Source organism: Schistocerca gregaria, chromosome 10 (genome assembly GCF_023897955.1).
Source record: "Schistocerca gregaria isolate iqSchGreg1 chromosome 10, iqSchGreg1.2, whole genome shotgun sequence".
NCBI lineage: Eukaryota > Metazoa > Arthropoda > Insecta > Orthoptera > Acrididae > Schistocerca > Schistocerca gregaria.
In genome coordinates, this window is record NC_064929.1 from 116,837,132 (window position 1) to 116,861,406 (window position 24,275).

General features: G+C 44.5%; 2 protein-coding genes across 5 annotated transcripts in view; one reads left to right on the forward strand and one right to left on the reverse strand.

The window, feature by feature from the left end:
- LOC126293377 (uncharacterized) overlaps positions 1 to 3,858 on the forward strand; it is a 44,507-nt gene extending 40,649 nt beyond the window's left edge. For 2 of the 3 annotated variants that reach the window (XR_007552286.1, XM_049986583.1), the window contains one exon: positions 1,093 to 1,473. Coding sequence is in view for 1 of the 3 variants with exons in the window: in XM_049986583.1 (XP_049842540.1) it covers positions 1,093 to 1,182 (90 nt within the window). In the remaining 2 variants the exon portion in view is untranslated. Of the gene's footprint in view, positions 1 to 1,092 lie in introns of all 3 variants that reach the window. The other variant, XR_007552285.1, reaches the window with a different exon arrangement.
- LOC126293375 (pyruvate kinase-like) overlaps positions 1 to 22,328 on the reverse strand; it is a 105,255-nt gene extending 82,927 nt beyond the window's left edge. Inside the window, exon 1 of one of the 2 annotated variants that reach the window (XM_049986580.1) lies at positions 22,085 to 22,328. In XM_049986580.1, coding sequence (XP_049842537.1) covers positions 22,085 to 22,117 — 33 coding nt within the window. In that variant the 5' untranslated portion in view covers positions 22,118 to 22,328. Of the gene's footprint in view, positions 1 to 9,779; positions 10,026 to 22,084 lie in introns of those variants that run through there. The other variant, XM_049986577.1, reaches the window with a different exon arrangement.
- Between the last annotated feature and the right edge of the window lie 1,947 nt (positions 22,329 to 24,275).

A 24,275-nucleotide genomic window follows, 5' to 3' on the forward strand; every position in this document is an offset into this window, starting at 1 on the left:
GTCGCAAGACACTCGTTTCATTTCGCCGTTGACCCATTAACTCAGTTCTTTTTATTACAGAGGGCAGCTAACCCTCTGACCGAACACGCTGAGTAACCGTACAGGCTCCCTCTCAGCTACCGGGGGCGGACGTTTCAGAGAATGAAAAGCTCCGTAAAATTGGTTGCACTGATCGGCAAAATGCCACCACTTATTTAATAATGCCTTCCACTCTGAAGTTAACATTAATTTACCTCGAGATACGCGTTCACATTGTTACAAAGGAGGAGAGCGTCAGTCGACGAAATTAAACTCTTAGCAAAAATTATTATTTATTATTTTTTTATTTATGAATGTGGCCCCAGCTATGGACCGAATACAACTTAAGACTTATTTTCTTTTCTTCCGTTCTTCCCAGTACTTCTTCATTTTCTCGCCAACTGCTCGTCTCTGCTCATCTGTCCACACTCTCTTGGGTCGAGGTTTTGGCTCATCTTCTTCATAGTTCGCGTTTTCTATAAGTAGCCTATAGTGATTCCTGTCACGCATTATTTCTTATGTAACACCTATTTTGTTGGCATCTTTCTTTACTGCTTCTATCCATCCGGCAGTTTTTTTCCGCTTACTAACGTAATTAAAATTTTTCTTTGTAATCCGTGTTTCATCCATTCTTTTTAAATCTCCATAAAATTTTAGCCGTCTCTTCCTCATTGTATCTGTGATCTTTTCTGTATTTTTGTATAGGTCTTCATTTCTCCTTTTAATCCACCTATTTCCCTTTTTTTCAGGACCTAGACTTTTTCTAAGTATTTTTCTCTCTCTTTTTCTAGTTCTCTTAATTCACCTTTCTTATTCAATGTTAGGCACTCTGACCCATACGTTGCTTGTGTCCTAATAACTGAATTATAATGTTTAATCTCCGCTTGTATGAATATTAATTTCTTATTGTAGTAGTTTTGCGTTAATTTATATGCAAATTCTAACATTTTTATTCTTTATTTATTTGTTGTGTTATCCAGTGCACTGGCTTGGATCCACTCCCCCAGGTATTTGAATCTATCAACTCTTTTAATTTTTCCATGCTTTGTTTTCATAAACTTTTCTCTGTTATAGAAAACGCAAACTATGAAGAAGATGAGCCAAAACGTCGACCCAAGAGAGTGTGGACAGATGAGCAGAGACGAGCAGTTGGCGAGAAAATGAAGAAGTACTGGGAAGAACGGAAGAAAAAGAAACACCATAAGTCTTAAGTTGTATGCGGTCCATAGCTGGCCAAATTCATAAAAAAATTATAGTTACACCAGCTTCTTTGCCACACTATTGGTAGCTCGATTGGTAGAGGGGTGAATTGTAGAGTACAAAAACATGATGTCTCTAGGTTGCTGGTTCGAATATAGCGTGCAACTATCTTTTAACTTATTTAGAAAAGAAATCGACAGTCCTTTCATATGAAAACCAAATTGCAACTGAGCCATGCGCAGCTCGCGGTCATGCCGTTTATTGCTTGTCATCCTGTTTTTGTGGTTCTGTCGCCTCGTTTTTTTCTTTCAATTCGATTTACTGGTTGGTTTGCTTGCCCGTGAGTGGCAGCAGCAGCGCTTATCGATAAGTGCATTGTCGTACAATCTCTAGAGCACCTGCCAGGTTAGCCGAGAGCTCTGCTGGGCTGCTTCCTGGACTCGGGGCCCCCCGGATTAACGACGAGGGCCGGTGTGCCGCCCAGCCATGGATGTGGTTTTTAGGCGGTTTTCCACATCCCTCTAGATGAATACCGGGCTAGTCTCCACGTCCTGCCTAAGTTACATGTTTCACAGACATTTGAAACACATCCATACTTTTCCATAGTTTACACTAGACGCAGACAGATGGGGTCCTCTGATTCCGTCCCGGGGGATATGGGGTGGTGGCAGGAAGGGCATCCGGTCACCCCTTCAAATTAACATGCCAAATCCGATTTAATCACGCCAACCCCGCGCAAAATGCGGGACACAGGCACAAGCGATAGTACAGTCTCTAGAGTGACCGCTAGTATTTCCAGGTCGTCGTCTGTGAGAGTTGGTCCGGGCGCAGCAGCGGTGAAGTCGGGGACGGAGCACCAGTGAGGTGCGAACAGCCAGTGCTCGCCGACCTCTGGCGACACACATGAACTGTCCGACGGAAGGAGATTGGAGCGGGACGACACTTGGTCGGTCGTTCGGTTGGTCGTCTCATCGTCCGACGTCTATTTGGTCTTTTGAGCGTTTCTGGGCCTCGTCAGTTGGTCATCTTGCTGGAGGTGGGTCGATTACTTCCTTGCGCACAGGTCTCATGGCCAATGGGCAAGAGTTACCTCTACATGGTTGGGTCCGAGCTAGTGTGCCCGGCTCGCCGTGTCTCCGAGCTTCGAACGGAGCTTGTAGTTGAGTCAGGTTGGAGCTGTAGTCAGCTTCTGAAGGCCAAGGCTCGCCCGACCGTCGCCGACATGGCACTTGAGTGGGAATGACCTGGATTGGTCGTGTCATCGGATGACGTGTATTTGGTCGCCGACCGCTTGTGGAAACTCTGTGTGTGTCGAATTGATTCGTCCTTGTTGTTCCACAGTGATTGCTTTTACGACTGTTCGAGTTCTTGTGCAAGAGTGTTTACGTCGAACTGTGTGTAGCTTCTGTGAATTCCACCGAGCACATGAATTCTGCCTGCGTACTGGAATAGGCAGTTGGTCGATTGCGATAGAGGGAATTGATTAGGTTGTTGGTTCTTCAGCCGTCCCTAGGTCGTGTTGCAACCCGGTTGTTTAGTGTTACACTTGGCTGTCTTTCTCACCTACACTGTGCTTAGAGTTTCCTCCCCAGGCTGACTCTTGGAGCACTTCTGAGCACCACTTTGTTGTTTGTGATTGTCATTTTATTTGGTCGCAGGTACTGTGTCAGGCCTTCAGCCGTGTATAAATATTGTCTGTTTTATGTTTAGTATATGCCTTTCAGGCGAAATTTATGACAACTATTTCAAGATTAGGCCTTCAGCCGTGTTTTATTTAAAATTCTTGTTGCTCTGTTTTAAGGCCTTCAGCCGCGTTTGTTCAAATGATTGAAATGGCTCTGAGCACTATGGGACTTAACATCTGAGGACATCAGTCACCTAGAACTTAGAACTACTTAAACCTAACTAACCTAAGGACATCACACACACCCATGCCCGAGACAGGAATCGAACCTGCGACCGTAAGGTCGCGCGGTTCCAGACTGAAGCGCCTAGAACCGCTCGGCCACACTGGCCGGCGCCGCGTTTGTTTCAGAATTTGTGACTTAAATATGTAAATCCTTGTCTGTAAGGTTTCTCCTAAATTATCTTGAATTCTTGAAATGGTCTTCAGTCGTGTTCTGTAAATGTTTATCTTAAGGTAGTCTTTGATTATTCTAGAGTAATTGTTTGGGCCTTCAGCCGACAAGATACTTCAAGTTCTATTAAGATATTTTTCTGTTGTACTGTGTAAAACCTTATTTTTAAAGCCTCTCTTTTACTATGCAAACTTTTTTTATTAGGCTTACAGCCGAAGAATTAATTTGAATTTTCCTTAATATGGCCTTACCCGAAATTTGCAAATGCCTGGCTTTTAAAGAAGTTCCTTAGCCGATCTGAAATAGTATTTCAGCCTTCAGCCGAGAATATATTCTAATTTTACTTGAGTAAGGCCTTCAGTCGTTACTCTAAATCCTGCTGCATTAAAATTAATCATTTAGACTTATTCTGCAGAATATACTTGGGCCCTCGGCCGCGAATTGATCTTTGTGGTTTTAGAGAGAAAACTGTCCATTGGTTTGAGGAATAAAGTTGTGTGTGTTATTGTATAACAGTAATTGACCGTGACCCCTTTCAATAACCTGATCCGTTCTGTCCTGTGAATTCAGATTTCAGCAATTACAAAACTTCACCACACCGATTACAAACAGATCAAATGGCTCTGAGCACTATGGGACTCAACTGCTGTGGTCATCAGTCCCCTAGAACTTAGAACTACTTAAACCTAACTAACCAAAGGACATCACACACATCCATGCCCGAGGCAGGATTCGAACCTGCGACCGTAGCAGTCGCACGGTTCCGGACTGCGCGCCTAGAACCGCGAGACCACCGCGGCCGGCTACAAACAGAGTATTGCTGTGTTATCCTCGATGTATATGCACTTGCATTTTCAGCAGGTGTTCACATACGCCACGCTCAAAAAAATATATTCTAGTTAATGTGAATACACACATTTTCCTTTATTAGAATAAAAATATTTTGTTTATCTTCATACTGTCCAAATGGGTCAAATGGCTCTGAGCACTATGGGACTTAATTTCTGAGGTCATCTATCCCCAAGAACTTAGAACTACTTAAACCTAACTAACCTAAGGACATCACACACATCCATGCCCGATGCAGGATTCGAACCTGCGACCGTAGCGGTCACCCGGTTCCAGACTGTAGCGCCTAGAACCGCTCGGCTACCCCGGCCGGCCACACTGTCTAACCAGGATCCTTATTGTTTAAGCTTTCGAAGTTTCATCATATTACGTAAAATGAAGTTAAGTCTGCTTCAGACATTGACGTTAGTTTACTCTCACAAACAGCACAGCCCTTACGTTTATGTTAGTCGCACGTTATACATGCTTTATATCTCTCCGCACACAATACCTCATCGTCCTACAACTTCTTGTACTATGGAAGTGTGGTGATATCTTCACTACCAGCAATGCTTTCCAAAAAAAGGTAATTGTTTTTTAAGCAAATTAGATGGATTTATCCGCAGTTGTCCATTTCTCAGGTACTAAGATTAATGTGAAGCTATATACAGCTCATCCCACCATCGAAACAAGTGCTTCAATGAATTCTTGCTCACGCTATTTTTATATTTCGTGTGAAACTTTTAGAAATTTACGACCCTTCGTGCATTTGAACCGGTGTTCTTCACATCTATAGTCAGAAGCGCTATGCGTTCCACCATATAGCACAGGTTTGTGGTAATGCCTCTGCTCAGTATGTTGTAAAGCGGAAATCAGCACTACGGTTTGCCAATAGAATAATTGTAATGTGCTTTGGGTCACATTTCAAGACTGATAGTCGGCAATCTAGATGTACGATATGGACTGATTTGCAAAGTTCCACAATTCCTTATTTTTGATGGAGTTTAATGAGGTTTCAGAGAGCAAGGAAAAGAATGCCCGTCGTTGCACATGTCGCTTTCTTAAGGTTTCCAGTATCAGCCGTCACAAAATTGCTTTCTAATGTTCCTGAGAAAGTTAAGATTTCGCGTTACCTATCTAAACTATTAGTTGAAAAAGTACTTAAAAACCTAATAGCTTCGGGTGATAGTCCTGTAATACACGCATAGCTTCGATTTACTTCTAGTCTGTGACGCCAGCAAAGTTTCAGCCAATAACAGAGCGCCAAAGAAACTGGCACAGGTAAGCATATTCAAAAACAGAGATGTGTAAACAGGCAGAATACGGCGCTGCGGTGGACGATGCCTACATAAGAGAACAAGTGTCTGGCACAGTTGTTAGATCGGTTACTGCTGCTACAATGGAACGTTATCGAGGTTTAAGTGAGTTTGAACGTGGTGTTACAGTCGGCACAAGAGCTATGGGACATAACATCTCCGAGGTAGCGACGAAGTGGGGATTTTCCTGTACGGCAATTTCACGAGTGTACCGCCGGCCGGAGCAGCCGAGCGGTTCTAGGAGCTACAGTTTGGAACCGCGCGACCGCAGGTTCGAATCCTGCCTCGGGCATGGATGTGTGTGATGTCCTTAGGTTGGTTAGGTCTAAGTAGTTCTAAGTTCTAGGGGACTGATGACCTCAGAAGTTAAGTCCCAAAGTGCTCAGAGCCCTTTGAACCACGAATGTACCGTGAGTATCAGGACAGCGGTAAAACATCAAATCTGTGACTTAGCCGCAGCCGAAAAAAGATCCTGCAAGAACGGAACCAACGACGACTGAAGAGAATCGTTGAACGTGACAGAAATGCAACCATTTCGCAAATTGCTGCAGATTTCAATACTGGCCCATCAACAAGTGTCAGCGTGCGAAACGTTCAACGAAACATCATCGATATGAGCTTTCGGTGCCGAAGGCCCATTCGTGTACCCTTGATGACTGCACTACACAAAGCTTTATGCCTCGCCTGGGCCCGTCAACGCCGACATCCCCGCGCGGGATTAGCCGAGCGGTCTAAAGTGCTGCAGTCATGAACTGTGCGGCTGCTCCCGGCGGAGGTTCGAGTCCACCCTCGGGCATGGGTGTGTGTGTTTGTCCTTAGCATAATTTAGGTTAAGTAGTGTGTAAACGTAGGGACTGATCACCTTAGCAGTTAAGTCCCATAAGATTTCACACACATTTGAACATTTTTGAACACCGACATAGGACTGTTCATGCAAACGCCAACACTCGACTGTTGGTGACTGGAAACATGTTGCCTGGTCTGACGAGTCTCGTTTCAAATTGTGTCGAGCGTAAGGACGTGTACGGATATTGAGACAATCCCATGAGATCATGGACCCTGTACGTCAGCAGGGAGCTGTCTAAGCTGGTGGAGGCTCTGTAATGGTGTGGGCGTGTGCAGTTGGAGTGAAAAGGAACAGCTGATACCTGTAGATATGACTCTGACAAGCATCAGAGACGTAAACATTACCTGCATCCATTCCGACCGAACTGGTGGGATTCCAGCAGAACAATGCGACACTCCACATGTCCAGAATTGCTACAGAGTGGCTCCAGGAACACTCTTCTGAGTTTAAACACGTCCGCTGGCCACCAAATTCCCCAGACATGAACATTATTGAGGGTATCTGAGATGCCTTGAAACGTGCTGTTCAGAAGAGATCTCCACCCCCTCGTACCCTTACGGATTTAGGGGCAGCCCTGCAGGATTAATGGTGTCAATTCCCTCCACAACTACTTCAGACATTAGTCGAGTCCATGCTACGTCGTGTTGCGGCACTTCTGCGTGCTCTCGGGGATCCTACACGATATTAGGCAGGTGTACCAGGTTCTTTGGCTCTTCAGTGTATTTTGAATTGGAACCCATGGCCGGGAACGTACCGTTTCGTACTACGACTGTTTCAGTCCAGATGTGTAACATGTCCACGACTGCTGAGAGGAAAAGTGTCAGAGCTATTTGTCCTGGTATGCAATAGGATAGACAGGATGACGTGCACTACGCCATACGTTCACCTGATGTCACTTAACGATTGCCTTACTGCGAATGGAATCGGACACTAGAATTGACCCAAAAATATTAGGTACTCACTCCCCTCCACAAGTCCTAGATGTTTGTAACTGGAATTTCCGAAAACCCTGTATACAGGGTGGTCCATTGATAGTGACTGGGCCAAATATCTCACGAAATAAGCATCAAAGGAAAAAACTACAAAGAACGAAACTCGTCTAGCTTGAAGGGGAAAACCAGATGGCGCTATGGCTGGCCCGCTAGATGGCGCTGCCATAGGTCAAACGGATTTCCACTGCGTTTTTTAAAATAGGAACCCCCATTTTTTATTACATATTCGTGTAGTACGTAAAGAAATATGAATGATTTAGTTGGACCTCTTTTTTCGCTTCGTGATTGATGGCGCTGTAATAGTCACGGTAGCACGTAACATTCAACCGGTGCGAACGGTATTTGCTTCGTGATACATTACCCGTGTTAAAATGGACCGTTTACCAATTGCAGAAAATGTCGATATCGTATTGATGTATGGCTATTGTGATCAAAATGCCCAACACGCGTGTGCTGTGTATGCTGCTCGGTATTTTGGACGACATCATCCAAATGTCCGGACCGTTCGCTGGATTGTTATGTTACTTAAGGAAACAGAAAGTGTTCAGCCACATGTGAAACGTCAACCATGACCTGCAACAAATGATGATGCCCCAGTAGGTGTTTTAGCTGCTGTCGCGGCTAATCCGCACATCAGTAGCAGACAAATTGCGTGAGAATCGGGAATCTCAAAAACGTCGGTGTTGAGAATGCTACATCACCATCGACTGCACCCGTACCATATTTCTATTAACCAGAAATTGCATGGCGACGACTTTGAACGTCGTGTACAGTTTTGCCACTGGGCACAAGAGAAATTACGGTACGATAACACATTTTCTGCACGCGTTCTATTTAGCGACGAAGCGTCATTCACTAACAGCGGTAACGTAAACCGACATAATATGCACTATAGGGCAACAGAAAAACCACGATGGCTGCGACAAGTGGAACATTAGCCATCTTGGCGGGTTAATTTATATTGCGGCACTACGGAAGGAAGGATAAATGACCCCCATTTTATCGATGGCAATCTAAATGGCGAAATGTATGCTGATTTCCTATGTAATGTTCTAATGTTGTTACTACAAGATGTTTCACTGCATGACAGAAAGGCGATGTACTTCCAACATGATGGATGTCCGGCACATAGCTCGCGTGCGGTTGAAGCGGTATTGAATAGCATATTTCAGGACAGGTGGATTGATCGTCGAAGCACATGTATCTGACGTGTCTGGATTTCTTTCTGTGGGGAAAGTTTAAGGATATTTGCTATCGTGATCCACTGACAACGCCTGACAACATACGTCAGCGCATTGTCAATGCATGTGCGAACATTACGGAAGGCGAACTACTCGCTGTTGAGAGGAATATAGTTACACGTATTGCCAAATGCAATGAGGTTGACGGACATCATTTTGAGCATTTATGGCATTAATGTGGTATTAATAGGTAATCACGCTGTAACAGAATGCGTTCTCAGAAATGATAAGTTCACAAAGGTACAGGTATCACATTGAACAACCGAAATAAAATGTTCAAACGTACCTACGTTCTGCATTTTAATTTAAAAAACCTACCTGTTACCAACTGTTCGTCTAAAAGTGTGAGCCATATGTTTGTTACTATTACAGCGCCATCTGTCACAAAGAGAAAAAAGTGGTCCAACTATAACCTTGATATTTCTTTACGTACTACACGAATATGTAATAAAAATGGGGGTTCCTATTTAAAAAAACTTGATATCTGTTTAACCTATGGTAGCGCCATCTAGCGGGCCAACCATAGCGCCATCTGGTTTCCCCCTTCAATCTAGACAAGTTTCGTTCCTTGTAGTTTTTTAGTTTGACGCTTATTTGGGGACATATTTGACCCGGTCACGATCAATAGACCACCCTGTATATTGACTTGTGAAACTTGCCGCACACAAATAGGCCAAATGCTTCCAGAATGATATTTTCACTCTCATTCTGGAAACATCCCCCAGGCTGTGGCTAAGCCATGTCTCCGCAGTATCCTTTCTTTCAGGTGTGCTAGTTCTGCAAGGTTCGCAGGAGAGCTTCTGTAAAGTTTGGAAGGTAGGAGACGAGGTACTGGCAGAAGTAAAGCTGTGAGGGCGGGATGTGAGCCGTGCTTGGGTAGCTCAGTTGGTAGAACACTTGCCCGCGAAAAGCAAAGGTCCCGAGTTCGAGTCTCGGTCCGGCACACAGTTTTAATCTGCCACGAAGTTTCAAGCTAAATGCTGTTGCATTTATCCGTTCAATGCACTAAGTGGAGTAATACTAGATGCCAAGTCAAACTGCCTGTGAAACGCGTGCACAAAAACTAAGGTACTTTTGAACGAGACTTGTATGAACCAGCCATGTTATGACATTCAAATTATACGGTGCCCGTTTGTACAGAGCTGTCGCGCCAGTCACGTGTTATTGGAGGCTACGTGCGTAGCGACAGGAATTCTGTTATGCGCAACATCTGGTGTCAGGTATCCCTACGTTACGTTTGCGCTCCAGAAATAACTGACCTGCCATTCTCGCATTGCGACCCTCTGCGTCTTCTCCGGGTGTCTCTGACTGACCGTGAGCGGAGAAATGCTGCACATAGCTTCCACACGGCTGATAACTACACCGAAAAAGCTAAACACGCCCACTGTCACGAGCACACTGTCATTCAAGGAGAAAAACAAATCTTCAGATGTTTTCAGCGATCCCGCAGACAGCCAAAGAAGGTATTTCAATAACAATTGACTGTCTGCAGTCACTTCACAATCTAATATGGCGCGACACTCCGTCTATGTTTTGTTTCCCACTGCGGCAGTAGCGCCCCAAGCGGTCAGCAAACGACACTTCTGAATACGTTATCGGATAAGTGCGTATAGTAACGTTTATATTGGTCTGAGACATAGTTTTTACAATCGGCAATCTATGTAGTCACATCAAAATCGATAATAACTACAAAATCACACCACATTTGTCATATTTTAATTTAATTTCGTTTTCCAGGAACAGTAAAATTTGGATTCCGTAGAAATGTTGGAACACGTGAGGCAATACTGACCCTACGACTTATCTTAGAAGAAAGATTAAGGAAAGGCAAACCTACGTTTCTAGCATTTGTAGACTTTAGGAAAGCTTTTGACAATGTTAATTGTAATACACTTTTTCAAATTCTGGAGGTGGCAGTGGTAAAATAAAGGGAGCGAAAGACTATTTACAATTTGTACAGAAAGTAGATGGCAGTTGTAAGAGTCGAGGGGCATGCAAGGGAAGCAGTGGTTGGGAAGGGAGTGAGACAGGGTTATAGCCTCTCCCCAATGTAATCCAATCTGCATATCGAACAAACAGTAAAGGAAACTAAAGAAAAGTTCGGAGTAGATATAAAAATCCATGGAGAAGAAATAAAAACTTTGAGGTTCGCCGATGACATTTTAATTCTGTGAGAGACAGCAAAGGACTTGGAAGAGCACTTGAGCGGAATGGGCGGTGTCTTAAAGGAGGATATAAGATGTACATCAACAAAAGCAAAATGAGGATAATGGAATGTAGTCGAATTAAGTCGGGTGATGCTGAGGGAATTAGATTAGGAAATGAGACACTTAAAGTAGTAAATGAGTTTTGCTATTTGGGGAGCACAATAATTGATGAAGGTCGAAGTAGAGAGGATATAAAATGTAGACTCGCAATGTTCAAGTAAAGCGTTTCTGAAGAAGAAAACTTTTTTAACAGCGAATATAGATTTAAGTGTCAGGAAGTCGTTTCTGAAAGTATTTGTATGGAGTGCAGTCATGTATGGAAGTGAAATATGGACGATAAATAGTTTGGACAAGAAGAGAATAGAAGCTTTCGAAATGTGGTGCTACAGAAGAATGCTGAAGATTAGATGGGTAGATCACATAACTAATGAAGAGGTATTGAACAGAATTGGGGAGGAGTTTGTGGCACAACTTGACTAGAAGAAGGGATCGGTTGGTAGGACATGTTCTGAGGCATCAAGGGATCACCAATTTAGTACTGGAGGGCAGCGTGGAGGGTAAAAATCGTAGAGGGAGACCAAGAGATGAATACACTAAGCAGATTCAGAAGGATGTAGGCTGCAGTAGGTACTGGGAGATAAAGAGGCTTGCACAGGGTAGAATAGCATGGAGAGCTGCATCAAACCAGTCTCAGGACTGAAGACAACTAAAACAACCACAACAACAACAACAACAACAGTAAAAAATTGCCAGTAAACACCAGAGGACCTGACCTTTTGCAGAAAGATGTTGTACTGGGTGGTTATAATTAAACTTTCCCTATTTAACACGTTAAAACTCGGAAACTAATTACCGTACAAGTAGGTACTGGGAGATAAAGAGGCTTGCACAGGGTAGAATAGCATGGAGAGCTGCATCAAACCAGTCTCAGGACTGAAGACAACTAAAACAACCACAACAACAACAACAACAACAGTAAAAAATTGCCAGTAAACACCAGAGGACCTGACTTTTTGCAGAAATATGTTGTACTGGGAGGTTATAATTAAACTTTCCCTATTTAACACGTTAAAACTCGGAAACTAATTACCGTACAAGTACCAATCTTGGAAGCATTAATGTCAAGGACATGGGGAAGAGAAATAATGCATAATCACTTCAGTTGAAACACTTTTAATGTGCTGCTACGTTACATCATACCAGTACATACTGGTACCATTACTGCTACAAAAGAAGGCCGGGCAGAATGGCCGAGCGGTTCTAGGCGTTACATTATGGAACCGCTCTACTGCTACGGTCGCAGGTTCGAATCCTGCGTCGGGCATGGATGTGTGTGATGTCCTTAGGTTAGTTAGGTTTAAGTAGTTCTAAGCTCTAGGGGACTGATGACCTCAGAAGTTTAAGTCCCATTGGGCTCAGAGCCATTTGAACCTTTTTCTTTCTTTTTTTTGTACAAAAGGTGCTAAATATGGCCCCCGTCAGAGTCAAGAAGAGTCTGAAAGCGCAGGATTGTATTCTGCACAGCAGAACGAAGCATGTCCGCAGGTATACCGGCTAGCTGTCTTAATATGCTGAGCTTCAGATCACCACATGTGTGAATGTTCCCCTGGTAAACACTGTCTTTCAGGTAACCCCACAACCAGAAGTCACATGGACTGAGATCAGATATCCGTGCCGGTGAAGCATTTGGAAACGATCGGCAGATAATTCGATCGTTCCAAGTTTCTGAGAAGCAGGTGAACTTCACGAACGATCTGCGGTGGGGCCCCATCTTGTACGAAAACTGTTGAGTTCAGTGCGTCTCTCTCCTGGGTATGTCACGCTGGCGAAGCATATTACGGTAACGCTAGCCACCCATTCAAGAGCTCAGATGGAAACCCAGTTCTAAGCAAAGAAGGGAAAGCAGAAAGGTGGAAGGAGTATACAGAGGGTCTATACAAAGGCGATGTACTTGAGGACAATATTATGGAAATGGAAGAGGATGTAATTGAAGATGACATAGGAGATACGATACTGCGTGAAGAGTTTGACAGATCACTGAAAGACCTGAGTCGAAACAAGGCCCCCGGAGTAGACAACATTCCATTGGAACTACTAACAGCCTTGGGAGAGCCAGTCCTGACAAAACTCTACCATCTGGTGAGCAAGATGTATGAGACAGGCGAAATACCCTCAGACTTCAAGAAGAATATAATAATTCCAATCCCAAAGAAAGCAGGTGATGACAGATGGAAAATTACCGAACAATCAGTTTAATAAGCCATAGCTCCAAAATACTAAAACGAATTCTTTACAGACGAATGGAAAAACTAGTAGAAGCCGACCTCGGGGAAGATCATTTTGTATTCCGTAGAAATACTGGAACACGTGAGGCAATACTGACCTTACGACTTATCTTAGAAGAAAGATTAAGGAAAGGCAAACCTACGTTTCTAGCATTTGTAGACTTAGAGAAAGCTTTTGACAATGTTGACTGGAATACTCTCTTTCAAATTCTAAAGGTGGCAGGGGTAAAATACAGGGAGCGAAAGACTATTTACAATTTATACAGAAAGCAGATGGCAGTTATAAGAGTCGAGGGACATGAAAGGGAAGCTGTGGTTGGGAAGGGAGTAAGACAGGGTTGTAGCCTCTCCCCGATGTTATTCAATCTGTATATTGAGCAAGCAGTAAAGGAAACAAAAGAAAAATTCGGAGTAGGTATTAAAATCCATGGAGAAGAAATAAAAACTTTGAGGTTCGCCGCTGACATTGTAATCCTGTCAGAGACAGCACAGGACCTGAAAGAGCAGTTGAACGGAATGGACAGTGTCTTGAAAGGAGGATATAAGATGAGCATCAACAAAAGCAAAACGAGGATAATGGAATGAAGTGGAATTAAGTCGGGCGATGCTGAGGGAATTAGATTAGGAAATGAGACATTTAAAGTAGTAAAGGAGTTTTGCTATTTGGGGAGCAAAATAACTGATGATGGTAGAAGTAGAGAGGATATAAAATGTAGACTGGCGATGGCAAGGAAAGCGTTTCTGAAGAAGAGAAATTTGTTAACATCGAGTATAGATTTAAGTGTCAGGAAGTCATTTCTGAAAGTATTTGTATGGAGTGTAGCCATGTATGGAAGTGAAACATGGACGATAAATAGTTTGGACAAGAAGAGAATAGAAGCTTTCGAAATGTGGTGCTACAGAAGAATGCTGAAGATTAGATGGGTAGATCATATAACTAATGAGGAAGTATTGAATAGAATTGGGGAGAAGAGGAATTTGTGGCACAACTTGACCAGAAGAAGGGATCGGTTGGTAGGACATGTTCTGAGGCATCAAGGGATCACCAATTTAGTATTGGAGGGCAGCGGGGAGGGTAAAAATCGTAGAGGGAGACCAAGAGATGAATACACTAAGCAGATTCAGAAGGATGTGGGTTGCAGTAAGTACTGGGAGTTGAAGAAGCTTGCACAGAATAGAGTAGCATGGAGAGCTGCATCAAACCAGTTTCAGGACTGAAGACCACAACAACAACAACAGCCACCCATACTGCACGCGTTTGGTCCTTGAGCGCCAACCTGTTCAAAAAAGATTGAGCAAATGATGAACGTAGCCGTGAAGCCACACCATACGGTGACACTTTCAACGTACACAGGATCTTTATCCACAGTGAGTGGAGGTGAAGACCCCCACATTTGGTAATTTTGTGTGTTCACCTCACCCATCACAGAAAAATGAGCTTCGTCTGTTCATAGTTTGGCCCAGGGCCAGCCCTCGTCAAGCCTTGCTAGGATGCGGAGAGCGAAGTCAACACGTCGTTGTGGGTCATATGGTGCAAGCTGCTGTACGATATGGACCTTGTATGGATACCATTTGAGAATGGTTCGAAGCACCAAAGCGTTGCTCTTTTGCAAAAGTTTCAGTGGAACGTAATCACCCACCCACCCTATAGTCCTGACTTGGCGCCCAGTGACTATCACCTATTCCCTAGGTTAAAAGAACATTTGGCCGGAAAGCGATTCAGCTCCGACGACGAGGTGAAAGAAGAGGTTCATAACTTCTGAACAGCATGGTGGCGAGCTGGTACGACATGGGATACAAAAACTGGCACAACATCTACAAAAATGCATCGACAGAAATGGTGATTATGTCGAAAAATAGCTAAATGTTCAAGCTGTAAACTGATGTAAACCATTGTAGAAATAAACAGGTCTATGTACTTATAAAAAAAATTGGAGATCTTACTTTTCGGATTGCCCTCGTATATATGAGGCGTGTTTTTAAAATAAGTACCGTTTTGAAATAAAAAAAGACGTGCTAATATACCTCAATAATATTATTTTTACATGAAAGCCTGTATCTTAATCTACGCACTGACGCCATTACAGTCTGATTCTTCCTTGTTTACGTTGTGTACTGAGTGTTTAAGATGCCTCCGATAATCGTGAGTCCCGCCGACTGTGAAGTACGGGCTGTTGTAAGATTTTTTAGTGCTCATCGTGAGATCTGTGCAGTTTACGGAGAAAACATTGAAGGATGGAATGGTAAGAAAGTGGGCGAGAGCATTTAAAGATGGCCGCACAAATGTGCACGATGGACAACGGAGTGAGCATCCTTCGGTCGTAAATGAAAGTTTGGTGCACGATGTGGACAATAAAGTGAGAGAAAACAGACGCTTTACGGTTTCCTCCTTGCGGGATGACTTTCCTAATGTTGTATGGCACTGTGACCGAGCACTTGAATTACCGAAATTTGTGCGCACGTTGGGTACCGAAAATGTTGACGGATGTGCACAAAACCAAACGTTTAGACAGTGCATTGACTTTCCTTGAGCGGTATCACAACGACGGTGATGATTTCTTAAGCCAAACTGTTAGGGGCGGTGAAATATGGGTGGTCTACGTCACACCAGAATCAAAGCAACAGTCCGCGGAAGTTGAAAAGGGCGTCGTTTTGCTGCAAGGCAATGCCCGTCCGCATGTGGAGAATCAGACCAAAGATTTCATCGCATCTTTTCGAAGGGGAACTCTAGATCATCCTCCGTACAGCCCCAATCTTAAGCCCAGTGACTACCATCTGTTCCTGCACTTGAAGAAACACCTGTGCGGTCAGCGTCTTCAAGACGATGACGAAGTCAAAACAGTGCTGATGCAGTGGTTAACAAGTCAGGCGGCAGACTTCTGTGAGGAAGGTATTCAAAAACTGGTACAACGTTATGACTAGTGCCTCAATATTAACGGAAATTATGTAGAAAAGTAGATTAAGGTACAGGATTTCAAGTAAAAATAAAATTATTGAGATATCTTAGCACGTCTTTTTTTAATTTAAAAACGGTACTTACTTAAAAAAACACGCCTCGTATGTAGAAATGAACATGAACTAAAGTAAAACAAGTCTAATGGAATGTAAGCGATTGAAGTGAGGTGGTTCTGAGCGAATTAGACAAGAAAGTAAGATCCTAAAAGTAGGAGATGAGTTTTGCTATTTGAGCAGCAAAACAACGCTTTACGATTTCCTCCTTGCGGGATGACTTTCCCAATTTTTGCAGACCTGCAGCTGGGAAAGAGAAATTTGTTAATCTCGAATTTGAGTCTTTCAAGAAAGTGGGCCTATTGTTCTGAACTGATAGAGTGCATTCTACATCTACACCTACATCTACATCAATACTTCGCAAGCCATATTACGGTGCGTGGCGGAGGGTACCCTGTACCATTACTATTCATTGCCTTTCCTGTTCCTCTGGCAAATACAGTGAGGGAAAAACCACTGCCTATAGACCTCCACATGAGTCCCAGTTTCTCGTATCTTATCTTCTTGGTCCTAACGTGAAATCTATGTTGACTAGAGTAGAATCATTCTTCAGACAACTTCAAATTACAGGTCTCCAAATTTTCTCAATAGTGTTCCTCGATAAGAACTTAAACTTCCCTCCAGGGAATCCCATTTGAGTTCCAGAAGCATGTCAGTGACACTTTCATGTTGCTCGAACCTACCATCAACAGATCTAGCAGCCCACATCCGAATTGCTTCGATGGCTTCCTTTAATCCGACATGGTACGTATCCCAAACACTCGAGCAGTACTCAAGAATAGGTTGCACCACCGTCCTATATGCAGTCTCCTTTACAGGTGCACCATACTTTCCCAAAATTGTTCCAACAAACCGAAGTCGACCATTCGCCTTTCCTACCACTGTTCTCACATGCTCGTTCCATTTCATATCACTCCGCAACGTTACGCCCAGATACACTACTGGCCATTAAAATTGGTACACCAAAAAGAAATGCAGATGATAAACGGGCATTCGATGGACAAATATATATACTAGAACTGACATGTGATAACATTTTCACGCAATCTGGGTGCATAGATCCTGAGAAATCAGTACCCAGAACAACCACCCCTGGCCGTAATAACGGCCTTGAACGCCTGAGCATTGAGTCAAACAGAACTTGGATGGCGTGTACAGGTACAGCTGCCTATGCAGCTTCAACACGATACCACAGTTCATCAAGAGTAGTGACTGGCGTATTGTGACGAGCCAGTTGCTCGGCCACCATTGACCAGACGTTTTCAGTTGGTGAGAGATCTGGAGAATGTGCTGGCCAGGGCAGCAGTCGAACATTTTCTGTATCTAGAAAGACCAGTACATGACCTTCGACACGCGGTCGTGCATTATCCTGCTGAAATGTAGCGTTTCGCAGGGATCGAACGAAGGGTAGAGCTACGGGTCGTAACACATCAGAAATGTAACGTCGACGTTTCAAAGTGCCGTCAGTGTGAACAAGAGGTCACCGAGACGTGTAACCAATGGCACCCCATACCATCACGCCGGGTGATACGCCAGTATGGCGATGACGAATACACACTTCCAATGTGCGTTCACCGCGATGTCGCCAAACACGGATGCGACCATCATGGTGCTGTAAACAGAACCTGGATTCATCCGAAAAAATGACGTTTTGCCATTCGTGCACCAACATTCGTCGTCGAGTACACCACCGCAGGCGCTCCCGTCTGTGATGCAGCTTCAAGGGTAACCGCAGCCACGGTCTTCGAGCTGATAGTCCGTGCTGCTGCAAACGTCGTCGAACTGTTCGTGCAGATGGTTGTTGTCTTGCAAACGTCCCTTTCTATTGACTCGGGGATCGAAACGTGGCTGCACGATCCGTTACAGCCATGCGGATAAGATGCCTGTCATCTCGACTGCTAGTGATACGAGGCCGTTGGGATCCAGCACGGCGTTCCGTATTACCATCCTGAACCCGGCGATTCCATATTCTGCTAACAGTCATTGGATCTTGACCAACGCGAGCAGCAATGTCGCGATACGATAAACCGCAATCGCGATAGGCTACAAACCGACTTTTAGCAAAGTCGGAAACGTGATGGTACGTATTTCTCCTCCTTACACAAGGCATCACAACAACGTTTCACCAGGCAACGCCGGTCAACTGCTGTTTGTGCATGAGAAATCGGTCGAAAACTTTCCTCATATCAGCACGTTGTAGGTGTCGCCACCGGCGCCAACCTTGTGTTAATTCTCTGAAAAGCTAATTCTTTGTATGTCATAGCATCTTCTTCCTGTCGGTTAAATTTCGCGTCTGTAGCACGTCATCTTCGTGGTGTAGCAATTTTAATGTCCAGTAGTGTATTTAAACAACGTGACTATGTGAAGCAAGATATTACTAATGCTGTATCCGAAAATTACGGGTTTGCTTTTCCTATTCACCCACATTAACTTCGTTTTTCTACATTTAATGCTAGCTACCATTCCGCACACCAAGTAGAAATATTAAGTCATCTTGTAAGTAGCCTGTTTGTGTGTTAGCAGCGCCCTTGGCAAGAGATTCTGTGGTTGGAAGGACTAGCAGTTAGCGAGAGGATAGGGAAGTGTATGGATATGATACCCTTAGTGGGGACTCTGTGTTGGTAGGACATTCATTGTAAAGTGAGATGAAATGATGTGTTTATAAGAAAATACGCAAGGAAGTGTATGATGATGAATATTTGGTTGATAGTGTGATGCTGAGGGATTTAGATTAGGAAATGAGACTCTTAAAGTAGTAAAGGAGTTTTGTTATTTGGGGAGCAAAATAACTGATGATGGACAAAGTAGAGAGAATATAAAATGTAGACTGGAATGGCAAGGAAAGCGTTTCTGAAGAAGAGAAATTTGTTGACATTGAGTATAGATTTAACTGTCAGGAATTCGTTTCTGAATGTATTTGTATGGAGTGTAGCCATGTATGGAAGTGCAACGTGGACGATAAATAGTTTAGACAAGAAGAGAATAGAAGCTTTCGAAATGTGGTGCTACAGAAGAATGCTGAAGATAACCTTGAAATTTCTTTAATTTCATAGTTTTTTGGATTTTTATTGTTGTTAGGATTTGTTGCGATTCAGGGCCATTGTTTTGTATTTATATTGGAAGTCATGTTGTCAATGTATAGCAGTCAGATTGCGTTGGGCTTGTATATTGTGGGTGTTAAATGAGTAGATTAAGTTTGAGTTTTCTTTGTCAGGGAGAATTCTGTAGGTCAGTGTGAAACCAGCGCTTAGAAAAATTAGTGAATTACTGTGCTGATAAACCTCTTACGTTATTTGATTTCAAACAGCTGAGCAAAACAGATCGTACTCAGACATTTCTCTCTTTACTTATTCTGATCAACGCTAAACTGACGTGATGAGTGGGTGTTGTGTGCTGTTTTTAGGTTAGTTAGGTTTAAGTAGTTCTAAGTTCTAGGAGAGTGATGACCATAGATGCTAAGTCCCATAGTGCTCAGAGCCATTTGAACCATTTTGAACTAAATTGCCAAACAATATTTTTAGCGCAACGCAATCTTTCAGTAATCCCTACAAATGAATGGCCCTCATTAACAATAACCTATACCTTTCATGAATCACATACCTCACGAGAATCTTCGTTACTACAACTACTGCGATACAGCGAGCGTCAGTGCAGCCAACTAAATAAAAGATTCTAACTACTGAAGGCATTAACTACTGATAGGCATATATATATATATATATATATATATATATATATATATATATATATATATATATATACTCCTGGAAATGGAAAGAAGAACAATGACACCGGCGTGTCAGACCCACCATACTTGCTCCGGACACTGCGAGAGGGCTGTACAAGCAATGATCACACGCACGGCACAGCGGACACACCAGGAACCGCGGTGTTGGCCGTCGAATGGCGCTAGCTGCGCAGCATTTGTGCACCGCCGCCGTCAGTGTCAGCCAGTTTGCCGTCGCATACGGAGCTCCATCGCAGTCTTTAACACTGGTAGCATGCCGCGACAGCGTGGACGTGACCCGTATGTGCAGTTGACTGACTTTGAGCGAGGGCGTATAGTGGGCATGCGGGAGGCCGGGTGGACGTACCGCCGAATTGCTCAACACGTGGGGCGTGAGGTCTCCACAGTACATCGATGTTGTCGCCAGTGGTCGGCGGAAGGTGCACGTGCCCGTCGACCTGGGCCGGACCGCAGCGACGCACGGATGCACGCCAAGACCGTAGGATCCTTCGCAGTGCCGTAGGGGACCACTACGCCACTTCCCAGCAAATTAGGGACACTGTTGCTCCTGGGGTATCGGCGAGGACCATTCGCAACCGTCTCCATGAAGCTGGGCTACGGTCCCACACACCGTTAGGCCGTCTTCCGCTCACGCCCCAACATCGTGCAGCCCGCCTCCAGTGGTGTCGCGACAGGCTTAAATGGAGGGACGAATGGAGACGTGTCGTCTTCAGCGATGAGAGTCGCTTCTGCCTTGGTATGCGTGTTTGGCGCCGTGCAGGTGAGCGCCACAATCAGGACTGCATACGACCGAGGCATACAGGGCCAACACCCGGCATCATGGTGTGGGGAGCGATCTCCTACACTGGCCGTACACCTCTGGAGATCGTCGAGGGGACACTGAATAGTGCACGGTACATCCAAATCGTCATCGAACCCATCGTTCTACCATTCCTAGACCGGCAAGGGAACTTGCTGTTCCAACAGGACAATGCACGTCCGAATGTATCCCGTGCCACCCAACGTGCTCTAGAAGGTGTAAGTCAACTACCCTGGCCAGCAAGATCTCCGGATCTGTCCCCCATTGAGCATGTTTGGGACTGGATGAAGCGTCGTCTCACGCGGTCTGCACGTCCAGCACGAACGCTGGTCCAACTGAGGCCCCAGGTGGAAATGGCATGGCAAGCCGTTCCACAGGACTACATCCAGCATCTCTACGATCGTCTCCATGGGAGAATAGCAGCCTGCATTGCTGCGAAAGGTGGATATACACTGTACTAGTGCCGACATTGTGCATGCTCTGTTGCCTGTGTCTATGTGCCTGTGGTTCTGTCAGTGTGATCATGTGATGTATCTGACCCCAGGAATGTGTCAATAAATTTTCCCCTTCCTGGGACAATGAATTCACGGTGTTCTTATTTCAATTCCCAGGAGTGTATATAGTTCATGATATCCAGTATTACAAATTTACTCTTTTTGGCAGACGTACGTCCAGATCATCCGCTCTTAAAATTCTGCCATCTCCCTCCCCATATCCACAACTGCTGGCGGCTCACCTGCAACTGCACAACGCTACGCTCTGTTCACATCCAACTGCCCAACACTACAGTAGCAAATATTCCAACAATGCAAACCAGCCACAGACTGCACACAGCACAGTCAGTGATTTTCATACAAAGCGCTACGTGGCGTTACCAACATATAAACCTGAACAGCCTACTTAGAAGTGTTTAATAAAAAAATAATTAAAGTGGTAGTTTCATTCTTGCATTGTCCCACAGTCATTCAAATGGTTCAAATGGCTCTGAGCAGTATGGGACTTAACGTCTCAGGTTATCAGTCCCCCTAGACTTAGAACTACTTAAACCTAACTAACCGAAGGAAATCACACAGTCCACAGCTCGTGGTCGTGTGGTAGAGTTCTCGCTTCCCGCTCCCGGGTTCGATTCCCGGCGGGGTTACGGATTTTCTCTGCCTCCTCATGACTGGATATTGTGTGATGTCCTGAGGTTAGTTAGGTTTAAGTAGTTCTAAGTTATAGGGGACTGATGACCATAGATGTTAAGTCCTATAGTGCTCAGAGCCATTTTTGAAATCACACACATCCATGTCGGAGTCAGGACTGGAACCTGCGACCGTAGGGGTCGCGCGGTTCCAGACTGAAGCGCCTAGAACCGCTCAGCCACAGCGGCCGGCCCGCAGTCAACTTGGACACCTTACCGTACAGCACAGCATCAACAGCAAACAGTCGCACCAACGAACCACTCTCGGGACAACATCGCGTCTACGTTAGAAGTGTATTTGGGCCGCTTGGCAGTATGGAAAGTTTGACTCACCGGAGAAGTCCAGCGCCTCCCGATGCTCTTCATGGCTGGTGCTGCGCTGTGGCTGTCCGGAGCTGAACTGACTTGGTTGTGGCCGCGCCTATCTGGCGACCCTCGTCCAGAAGAAACCCGACCGCAGATAGGGGTATCTCCGTCAGCCGGCGACCACGAGAGATCCAGACAACGCCCGCGTCAGCAGTGCACGGCTCGGGCAGTTCGATAGCCGCCTGCTCTGGTGATATGTCGCAGCCCTGACCTGCGGGCGTAGCGGCCGATTGTCCTCCGCTACGAGACTGCGTGATTCCTCCCGGTAGGGACAGCGCTGTCACGTGAGCGGCGGTCTCCACAATACTTTCTGTACCCACCATTCTTTCAGACGACACAAGTGGACTGACAAAAATGGAAAACACTGCACCAGCAACACAGCGACCGACCTCTACCAAACGGATACTCCGGCTTTTCCACGTCTGTGGGGCATCTCGATTAAAATTACATCCTGCCGTCAAACGGGGTGATTTTGGACACCGGGGCGAATCCGGACAGCATGGCTTATTTGCTCTTGGCTACTGCATAGAAACAAAGAGCTACTTATTTTAACGTCCGTTCGCCAGTTTGCATTTATCGCTTTCCACAAATTTTATTTTGCGTCAATTGTTTCCCTAGGTGAATAAATGACGAACAGTCTCAGTGTTAAAAATACGTGCATTATCGTAAAGTGGAAACTTTCTATTGTTGCGCCGAGCGGGAAGTTATTGTGACAGTAATTGCCGACGCGCTCAGTAGTTAACAGCACTGACAGAATTTCTGTGCAAGTTCGTCGAGTTTCTCGTGCAAGGTTATAAAATAACGACGGTTTCTGTAAAACTGTGTACTGTGTGGGCTGATGTCGGACAATGCCAAGAATGTATAAGAACAGGGGAGGTGCTACAGTACGATGTAATTATGACCCGAAACCTTTAGATAAAGCTGTCCGTGATATTCAGAGTGGTAAATTATCGTACAGAAAAGCATGTGATTTGTACGGTATACCTAAATCAACCTTACAAAATAAAGTGCAGGAAGCACATCGGAAAAAAAATGGGAGGACGGCCAGTGTTAAGTAAAGAAGAAGAAGAAATGTTGAAGCAAGCTATCTTGGGGGCTGCACATTGGGGATTTCCCATCACTAAATTAGATATTAGATATCTAGTTAAAGGCTACCTTGATAAATCTAGCCGAAAAGAGAAGAAATTGCGTAATATTTTGCCAGGAGAAGAATGGGTGCATTTATTCCTCAAACGACAGTCAGAAGATCTTTCCGTTCGCTTAAGCGAAAATATTAAATGATCTCGTGCAGAAGCGAACAAAAAGACTTTATTTAAATTATTGCAAAATAAAAACTTATCTGTAGTATATAAAATTCATTATATGATACAATATCACTTATTCGTAACACTGGGCTCCCTTAAAATGTGTAAAAGTCACCAAAATCAAATAAAAAGAATGTAGAATTTAAAAAAAAGGCAGTAACTGTCCGAATTCGCCCCCTATATATTGTAACTTCGGACAGAGATTTAAAAAAGACATGCGTTCGAAATCACCCCAATCGATGGGGTGACTTCGGACACTTTATTTAACTGCCTAACAATATATACCTACACATACACTTTCTGGTTTATTTGTTACACATATACCCTTCCACTTCCATAACAATCAATTTAACCTAACAATATATACGAAATTACAATCAAAATAACAACAAAACCGTCCGAAATCACCCCGTTTGACGGTGATTGTTGAAGCCTGCCTATTCGTCCAATGTGGTGTCTCTAGAAAACCTGCTTTTCGAATGGCTGGACAACAATTTAGGCAAAATCGTATTGAAGAGTTTTACTGCGAAATGAACAATGACAATTATATTGTATTGTATGATAACCGGGGACCTAGAAACGACGGAGAGGCTCCGTCCCCGACGCAGCCGCAGTGGTCCACAACCCCACGACGACTACCGCAGTCCACTTCACCCCTCCGCTTCCCCACACCGAACCACTCTTTCAGGGTTATTGTGAGGTTCGGCCCCTGGTGGAACCCCAGAACTACTTAAACCTATCTAACTTAAGGACATCACACACATCCATGCCCCAGGCAGGATTCAAACATGCGACCGTAACGGTCACGTGGTTCCAGACTGTAGCGCCTAGAACCACACGGTGGTTCAAATGGC